This window comes from Galeopterus variegatus, unplaced genomic scaffold, assembly GCF_000696425.1.
Source record: "Galeopterus variegatus unplaced genomic scaffold, G_variegatus-3.0.2 Scaffold1582, whole genome shotgun sequence".
Taxonomy (NCBI): Eukaryota; Metazoa; Chordata; class Mammalia; order Dermoptera; family Cynocephalidae; genus Galeopterus; species Galeopterus variegatus.
The window spans coordinates 150,194-160,453 of NW_007727693.1; the positions used below are offsets into that span (position 1 = coordinate 150,194).

At 39.1% G+C, this 10,260-nt stretch overlaps 1 protein-coding gene across 1 annotated transcript in view; it reads left to right on the forward strand.

Moving 5' to 3' along the window:
• The window catches only part of PIK3C2G (phosphatidylinositol-4-phosphate 3-kinase, catalytic subunit type 2 gamma), a gene marked incomplete at its 5' end in the record, with an annotated part of 147,567 nt that extends 144,859 nt beyond the window's left edge, over positions 1 to 2,708 (forward strand). The window contains one exon of the mRNA XM_008577815.1: positions 2,556 to 2,708. Within this exon, the coding sequence (XP_008576037.1) occupies positions 2,556 to 2,708 (153 nt within the window). The remainder of the gene's footprint in view (positions 1 to 2,555) is intronic.
• Between the last annotated feature and the right edge of the window lie 7,552 nt (positions 2,709 to 10,260).

The window sequence follows — 10,260 nt, forward strand, 5'->3', positions numbered from 1 at the left end:
ATTATTTACTAGACCCTCATGTCAAATAATGTACAGTGAATGCTTCTATATAAGTTAATACATATTGATTACTTCAAATGCTTTCTATTTAATATAATAATTTCAAACCCACAAATTCAGTACTTGTAAGAAGGTAGTGAAGTCTTGGCTTACACCTGTGGGCAAATTTATTGTAAAGTGAAATTGAAAGAGCTGTTCATTTCGGGTTCTGTTTATGTGGAGGCAGAATACACACTAAATCATTTGGTGAAAAAGTCTCAAAGAACATAATCATCTGTGCCCTTTAGCATTACTCACTAATTATTTATTGCACAGTAAAAAAATTTTTTAAAAGTGCTTTTCTTTAACAACATCAAGAATGTGGTAAAGCAATTAAAATAGCTATATGTCACCTATGATGTACAATGATTACACGTTTAGAAAACTTCGGTCAGTTTAACAAAATAACTTTTGCATAAGGAAGCACAGGGGAAAAAATCCATTAAGTGATAAAAACTTTGGAAGTTCAAATGTATGTATTTTAACCAGGAAGGCAATTAATTCCTAAAGTTATTTCTTAAGACTTTTAGCTTGCTAAATACCTGGGAGACTCAATTCTTTCTGAAAGGATTTTCTTCAGTCAACTGATACAAAATGTCAAGAAATTACTCTTCCTTTTTGTGTATCTTATTCAGCTACAACTTACTAGAGTTTAATATGTGCCAACCTTTGTAGTAAGGCTTATGTTCATTTTCTCATTTATTCTTCCCCACAATGCTAAATAGTAGTATTATCACCATTATACAAATGAGAAAACACAGTTGACAACAGATTCATGTGAATATAAATTATTAATATGTTTCTTAAAAATTTACATTTTTAGAGCATATTTATACAGTTCACAAAGTCCCTAAGCCAGACTTTTCAAAGGCCTAATGCTTAGAATTATTCCATTTCTCTACTTCATATATAGTAACACATTGTTGGTCCTTTTATCGGTTTCCTCTGTAAGATAGGAATTCATAAACTGAAAGTGTCATAGAAAGAAAAATGGGGACAGTTCAGACAGTTCAAAGTAGCCACCATAGAGAAGAGGAAAAGGAGCTTACTCTCAAGTCCTGGAAGGATTTCCAGGCAGCACTGGCCATCCAGTGGTAGTTAAAGAGCATGAATTACAGTGGTGGGAGTTTGTGATTTCAAAGACAGTCATTAAAATTATTTAGTATCCCAGGAGAACTCAATACATGAAATGGAATCATTTGAATAAGCAATACTAGAAAACTAAAAGGTAATCTCCTGTGTGGACTGTGAGTAAGATTCTGGTGGAGAAGGTGCAGACACAAGGAGCATGGTAGACTGGATCAACACATTACATGGCATATCGTATCCCCTGATTGAATTATTATTTACATGATAAGTAAATCATTGATCAGAGCAGCTAACAGATCGATCATGAATTGAATTTCATTGATAACTTAATGGGTTCACAGATGGTGGGCCCATGCCATGCGAAGGACCAGAACCCAAATCCACATACATGGAGGAGGCCTCCATTTAACTCAGAGGGCTCAAGTCGGCTCCTCTGCTTTTTTTTTTTTTTTTTTTTTTTTTTTTTTTTGTGCATACATTGAGGATGTTTCTTTCTGTCTTTGTAACTTGGCTGTACAAAGCAAACAAGTTTGCAGCAGCATATGAAACTCCTAAATGTGTTCTGCAATGTTTCCCAGGCAACCATGTCAGATTTACACCCAGTGTTCCCCTCCTTTCATGGAGATAACTAATTGCTTTGAAGTACAACACTTTTAAAGTCTCTTTACCACTCCAGGCCCCCAATGGTAAAGCCTGGAACTTACTTCTTGAATATTATAAAACACCGTTGAACAGAACCCTTTTTAAAAAACAGTCACATGAAAAAGAACAAGACACAAAACTGTATATACAACATAATTACAGCCCAGATTCTTAAAAAGTGATTATATATAGAAAACAAAATGAACACCAAAATGTTAACTGTAATTATCTCCCAATGGTGGAAATTTAGATTCTTCCTTCCTTTTTTGTTTCATACATGTTTTATTTAATGAACATGCATTTTCATAATTAAAAATTAAACAATTTTAAATAAATAGAAGGAACTATGGAGTCAATTCATATATACAAGGAAATATTGCTGTATTGCATTTAAAGAGCACAAGGAAATCATAGAAATTGGTCTCTTTCCTCATTAGCCTACAATACAGAACGATGGTGTTCATGTTCCAATGTTGCACAATAAATTCAAGGATGGTTAAAAGGTGAGGTGTTGAAATTTCTTCCTAGAGAATAATTTACAGTCTTACTAAATTTCATGGAATCCACAAAATCCAAGATTCTTAGAGAAATAGTTTGTCATTAAACCCCACCATGTAGTAGAACCTTTATCTTTTTAGAATTAGAGCTAGAATGGAAAAATTTTAATCTTAACTTATCAATTCCAGAGTACAAGATATTAGCATCTAAATATTTTTCATTAAAAGCAACATTCAAAAGAAAGATGCATATCTGATTTGTATTTTCATTATTCTCTCTCTCTTTAGGTGGTATACAATGAAGTCACAGAACTCCAAGGACATGTCTTAATGCTTATTGTGAAGAGCAAAACCATATTTGTGGGAGCAATTAACATCCAACTCTGTAGTGTCCCACTCAATGAAGAAAAATGGTACCCACTAGGAAACAGTGTAATTTGACCATTGCTGTGAACATATGCATTATTCATTAACTGCTTGTATTTTTTCTCACATCTAAGCCTCTCTATCACATAAGCAGGACATTTTTGTTGTCAAAGATAGCATAGGGTATTAAGGACTACAAGACTGAAATTAGTATCGGTCTTTTGTAGTCATTTATTTTTATGTGTGTCTCATTTCTTTCTTAGAATCTTTTCTCCTTAAATGGAGTGCTGATTGCATAAAATTCCAATATGTAAAATTATAAAAGAACATTTAATTTTAATACATCTTTTAAATCAAGCATACACTCAGAGGCTTCCTGTCAAGATGGCGGAATAGACAGTCCCCAGTGTCACTCTCTCCAACAAATCAACCGATTTACAACTACTAAAAAGCAGCAACAGCCAACCTGGGGCCGCTAGAGCTCAGGGGAAAAGGAGGAGAGACCTACGGAGTTCATGAAGGGGGAGAAGCCACGAAGAGAAAAAGAAAGAACTGCTCTGACCTGACCATTTCAAGCCCCAGCCACTTCAAGGCTGGAGCTGCTGAGTGTGCAGAGCAGGAGCTGGCAGCCACAGCTGTGCCCTTTAGATGGAGCTGCTTGGAGGTGGCAGGGGAGAAGAGGGCCTTGGTGGCCTCCAGACCAGCAAAATTATTAATAAGGTTCCTGTAGACCCACATAGGAATGAGGAGCCACAACAACTGAAGGAGCTACTCAGAGGCCAGTGAGTCACCACGAGGGAACAGCACATAGCCTGCCCCATGGGAAGTATCTTGAACACTGGTGGTGAGGGAGATGAGCCACTGGGGGAACACTGAGGCACAGCAAGTACAGCTGATTTGTCCCCCAATCAATGCAAGACCACTCAGAGGACACTGGTCAGGAATATAGAATCGCATGAGGTGTGGTTTGATGAAAAGACTCAGGCCCAGACCAGAGTTTCCACACAACACAGGTGTATTGGATCTCATGAGTTCTGGAAGCACCCATAGAGTCAACCATTAAACCCTGAGCTGTACAAAAAGCCTTCCCCAGGGAGCCAGCAGCAAAGCACCAATTTAGCTCAAACACAAAGCTCAAGTGCTGGTCCTCACAGGAAGTTCCCCCATTTTAGAAATAAGCAAAGGACAGCAAATTAGTTCCAGTGCAGAGTTTAAGTGTTGGGAACAGCAAATAATCCAACAGAGAACTGAAAGAAAAAACGAAACACCCACAGACTGGAGACAAAGTTTGATATTAACTAGTAAAGGTCTCTCATCACCAAAGAACACCTATAAAACCTAGAAGTCCTGTGGGCTACCAAGACAAAGAGCAGGGAGGGCTAGGGGCCTCAGCCATGCCCCCAACACCCACAACCAGTCCCAAGTGTGGGGGCCGAGGGCCTCAGCCACGCCCCACCAACACCTGCATCCAGCCAGTGACGACCACTGAGTTGCCACAGGAAACTCCCTGGGCTCTCCTGAGCTGGGGCAGTGGGAGTCTGAGGGCCTCAGCGACACCACCCTGACACCCACACCAGCCCAGCGATGACAACCAAGCTGCTGCAGGAAGTGCCCCGGGCTCTCCTGAGCTGGGGCAGTGGGGGACAAAGGGCCTTGGCCATGTGCCCCTGAAACCCACAAGCACCCCAACAATGACCACCAAACCACCACAGGTAGTGTCCTGGGCTCCCATGCTGCAGCAGTAGGGGGGTGAGGGCTTCAGCCACACTCCTCTTACCTCTGCACCCAGCCCAGCAAGGACCAAGCCACCGCTGGGAGCCCCCTGGTCTCCCCTGCAGGAATGAGGTGGGTACCATAAGCCTCAACCGCACCCCTCTGCCTTCCTCCTTTTCCCACCCTATTTCTTTCCCCTTTGCCTCTCCCCATCCCCCACAACAGCTCCACAACAACATCATAGAATGCAAAAAAAAAATAGTAATATTAATAAACAAGTAAACATTTTTTAAAAAAAGAATCAGAGTCACCTCTGGAGCTTTTTCACAAATACTTATGCCTAGTCAATCCTCATTCCCTGAATTTGAGAACCACTGATTCTCAGGACTGTATGGTTTTCAGTCTTCCTGGGTTGCTAGTTTGTTTTGGAAAACTCTTTCTTTTTCTCTCTGTATCTCTGTCTCACTCTCTCTCACGCATGTAAGAAATTTTAGGGGCAGTAAGAGCAAGGAATTAATGTGTGTCTATTATGTTTACTATGTACCAGTTTCTTTATATATGTTACATCATTTTATCAGAAGGAGATTAAGATTTCTGTAAGGAAATAAACCAGGACTTGAAAAAAGCACATCAGAATCAAGGTGATCATAATAAAATGGAATACTGATATAATAAAAAAATTTTTTAAAATCATATGCTCACATTTTGTTTTGTGCACCTACAGTTAAAACCAATACTTTAATGTATTTTTCAAGAAAGACAAGCCAATAGATAAATCTCATTAATTTAAGAAGACCTAAGTATATCTGTTACACACTTTTAAATTTTAAATTAGATATGTATAAATACATAACCACTCACGATTCTATTTATTGAGGGAATTAGTAATCTCCAGCCAAATGCTATATTATTTTCTGTCAGAAAAACAAGACATAAATGCCTAAAATTCTTAAGTCCAATTGTTGGAAGAAACTTCTTTATAGTTTTCCCCTCTTCAGCACCTGTGAATCCATTGTCACTGGATTTCTGCCACCAGAGGCATAGTCATGTTTTAAACTTCATCATCCCTGAATTCCAAGATTTCAAACTCTGAGATTTGATCAAAAATTCTTATCTTTGCACATTAAATATTTTTCTTACTTCTAATCCTTACCTTCATAGTCGCCGTCACCTGGGAAAGCAATCAGATTTCCAGATTTCCACCTGCAAAGTAGGTACAACCCAAGGCCTTACACCACATTCTTTATAAAGAGAATCAAATAGGAGACTTTTTAAAATCCCTGCCATTCAAATTACTGAAAAAATTTTAAACCCTTTCTTATTCAATGTTTTGCTCTGTGTGAATAAAAAAGGAATTTAAGTAATTTGTATATTTATCAACATATCTATATAAATACGTAAAAGTCTGTACATTTATTCATTGAAAATATTTGAGTGCCTGATATGAGCTGATATGATCTTATTTGAAACACATGATCATGCGAGTCAACGAAGTCCTTCGGGCTGCTGGGCAATTACGCTGTATGTTCCTTTTCCATTCCTTGTCCCTTTCTGCTAGACAGTGGTTATGCACCCTTGTCTCCGCTGAAACCTCAACACTTTCTCCCCGAATCCTCCTGCTCTGCTGATGACTTTGTTTCCTACTTCACTTAGGAATTAGAATCAGCCAAAACAGAACCTCCACAGACGTTCACTACTGCATCCCACAAGTGAGCGGTTCTGCTTATTCCTACCTAATATCAGTCTCTCGACATGTACACTTGGTCCCTTCCCCTCTGACCTACTCACAGACATGACTACTGGAATTCTTTTCTACTCACATACATCATTTCTGTACTTTCTACTGGATAATTATCTTCAGCATACAATCCCATTGTCATTTCTCCCATTATAACAAATTTCTCATTTACCCCTCTTTTGTCAAATGCTGACCCATTGCCCTGCTCCTTTTTGCAGCAAAACTCATCAAAATGGTTGTCTCTACTTGTCCAGTTTTCTCTTATACCCATTAGAAGATGGTTGTCCTCACCACTTCAATGAAACTGCTTTTGTCAAGGTCACTATTGACCTCCAAGGAGGCAAAGCCAAAGGTCAGTTTTCAGCCCTAATCTGATCTTACCTCCCTACAATATTTGACACAATCAGCAGGTCTGTGTTCCTCATTGCACTTTCTTTACTTGGCTTCCAGCACTCCGCACACCCTCATGCTTTTCTTTTATAACATTGGTCTGTCCTTCTCAGTCTTCTGTACAGCAGCATCTTCTTAAACACAACCTCCAATGCTGGAGTGTCCCAGGGCTCATTCCTTGGTTCTCTTCTTGATCAAGTTTCACTCCCTTAATGATCTCATTTATTCTCATGGCTTGAAATACCATCTCTATGCTAATGATTGCCAGTTTTATAACTCCAGCCCCAAATCCCTCCCAAATTCCAGAGTACCCAATTGCCTACTCAGTATCCCCTTTGGATATCTAATTAATATCTCAAACTCATTATCTCCCAAAGTAGACTCCTGATCTTTTCCCTGAATCTGTTTTAGCCACAGCCTTTCCCCTCTTGTTAGCAAGCCCATCCTTCAGTTGTTTAAAAAAAAAAAAAAAACTTGAAGTCATTCCTAATTTCTCTCAATCTCTGCCCTTCCCCCTCCCTCTCTCCTTAGATAGATAGATATAGTGTGTCTGTGTGAGTGTGTGTGTACATACACACACATACTTATTGGTGATTCTACCTTCAAAATATACCCCAGATCCAACCACTTATCACTCTCCACCTGCTACCTCTCTGGTCCAAGCTGCTGCTATCATCCTCGTCCTGGATCACTACAGTGCCTTCTAAATGGTCTCCTGTTTCTATGTCTACTCTGCCCTCTCCCAGTCTATTCTCAACACAGCAACTGGAATGATCATGTCATTCTGTTCAAAACTCTGCAGGGGCTTCTAATCTCAGAGTAAAAGCCCAAGCCTTTAAAATATCCTAAAAAGCCTTATGTGATCTGACCTCCCATCAGCTAGCTCTCTGATTTTAACTCCTATTAGATCTTCCTGTGCTCCTAACATCCTGGTAACTCTGGGCTCCTTTCTGCCCCTGAGCTCTCCAGGCATGCTTCATTCTTGGGATCTTTGATCAGGCAGCCCCTTCTTCCAAAAATGTGCTTTTGTCCCATTTATCCACCTTCCTAACTCCCTCACTTCTATCAACTCCTGCATAAATGTCTCCATCTCTGTCAGGCCTGCCCTGACCACTCTGTGATATTGCAACCTGCCTTGTCCCCAAATACATACGAGATCCTTCCTACTCTGCTCTACTTTTTTTATTGCACATTTATCATCTATGAACCTACACAATTTACTTATTTGTTCTGCTTATTATTTATGTTTTGTGTCCCTTCACTAGACAGTAAGCCCTAAGACTATAGAGAAGTTTAGTCCGCTGACAGTACGGCCTTACTACAGGCAAGAGGAGGCTTTGTCCTGGTGCCCTCACCACAGAGAACCCCGCCTCCTCTAGTTGTGACTTTTAGCCACACCCAGAGCCTTCATTCCAGGCAACAGTCTAGGTACCTAAAGACCCCAGAGCTCCTTGCCCAAATCACCTAAGCAGGCCTCTTCTTTGGGACCATTCATGTGAAGTCAGACAGCACCACTAATGAGAGCAACACCTAGAACCCAGGGGTGACCAAGGGAAGGCCCCTTGCAGGGTGTATGGACGCAGCTTCAATTACCAGTTGAGTGTCTACAAACATGAGTATGCGGCCACCGATGGTGAAGGAGAAAGCCAGGGCGGGAAGCAGTGGGTTGCAGGACAGGGCCAGCTGTTTTCATTCCACTACAGTCAAGCATGGATCTCCAAGGAGTCCAAGAATTCTGAATTAAAGCCCTTCCTTCCAGGTGTGTATGAAGTTATATTTGTATGTTCTCAGTACAATGGACATCTCAGCAAAATCTTAACCTACTAGGACAGAAATTTGAACAGTGACTGGATTCAAAATGTGCTACAAATTCTAGTAAAGTTGTAGTTTCAAATTCTTAGCTCCACACAGAGGAATGCCTACTACCATATATACTTCACCAAAGTATATATTCCTGTGTGTGTGTGTGTGTGTGTGTGCTATTTTGAAGTCTCTTTAGGGTGACAACACTGGAGAAGACAAGACTAACATTGAATTCAAGTGGCATGTCCATAAACTTCCATCACCTCAACAACACAGTGTAAGCTCTGAGTTTAATAATTAATGGAAAGTATCAAGTCGAAGGGATACCTGCACCCCCATGTTTATTGCAACTCTATTCATAATAGACAGGATACAGAATCAACCTAAATATCCATCAATACATGATCGGATAAAGAAAAGTACCTATACATGGTGGAATACTACTCAGACATAAAGAAAGAATGAAATTCTGCCATTCATAGCAATATGGATCAGCTTAGAGAAAACTATGCTAAGTAAAATTAGCCAGGGACAGAAAGAGAACTACCACATGCTCTCACTCATATGTGGGAGCTAAAAAAGAGAACAAAACAAAACAAAGCAAATAAATAAAAATAAGTTGAACTGTTAAAAGGGGAGAGAACTATGGTTACTAGAGAAAGGATAAGAGAGGCTGGTTAATGGACACAAAATTACAGCTAGATAGGAAAAATAAGTCCTATTGATGCACAGTCGACCAAGAATCTATTATTAACAATGGTTTACTGCATATTACCAAACCACTAGAAGAGAGGAGATCAAATGTGTATATCACAAATAAATGATTAAGTTTTACAATGAAGAATATGCTAATTACCCTGAATAGATCATCACATATTGTTTACATTATTGAAATATAACTCTGTACCCCCAAAATATGTACAACCAATATGTTTCAATAAAAAATTTTATAAAAGGAAAGAAACTCTGATTATTAAAGTTCAGAAATTCAAAGTATGACTTCAATAATAGAAAGGAAGTGGATTTTATTAATATTTGAATCAAAAACAATGGGGAATCTTTTTATAAAGAGAATATGTCCTCTTCCTGGGGGAGATTGAGAAATAAGTGACAGAGATTATTGCATGACCCAAAACTGAGACAGCTGTCTAAAAGCCTGTGCCTGTCAGCCGCTGGCTCTGTGATTCTGACTTACCCCAAGAATCAAGTAGGAACTGGAGCAGTTTGAACAAGAGCCTTGTTTCTTACCATCAGAGCAAGGGTAGTGGAAGAAGGAAAATAAAATAGAAAATGTCAAACTGAGTAGTAATGAAAAAGATATCTCATTAAAAGAAGTATTAGGATCTTAAAACAGACTGGGAAGATATGAAGGAGAAATGAGATGCTAAGAGACAAGAGAGAGAACTATAAAGTTTAAAAAGGCGAGACACTCAAGTCCTACTTCTCTTGAGCAAGGTAATAGGAAAAGGCAATATGTTCTAGTTATTACAGACCGGGGAGGTATGAAGGAGAAATGAGATGCTAAGAGACAAGAGAGAGAACTATAAAGTTTAAAAAGGCGATACACTCAAGTCCTACTTCTCTTGAGCAAGGTAATAGGAAAAGGCAATATGTTCTAGTTATTACTAGTTCAGAAAGAAAGACTGGTACCTAAAAAAAAAATCTGTCAGATAAAAAGAGGAAAAGCCTTGGAGAGCAGACATAATGATTTCCTGGAGAGAATCAGAATCGGAAATTTTTAAAAAGATCCCTCTTAATGGCATTTCATAAAGACAATCGAACTACCGTCCCTTAAGAACTAGAATGCGTCTTCCAAGTGGTTAAGAAAATCTAGTCGGATTTAACAGAAAAATTCCAGGAAGATCAGTATAAAGAACTCAAACTATTATTGTGTGTGTTTCAAAGGAACAAAATTTTTTCCAGGAGGGATGCCCTTAGGAAACATATTCAGAAAATTTATGGGAGTGGTACTCTAGATAAAAA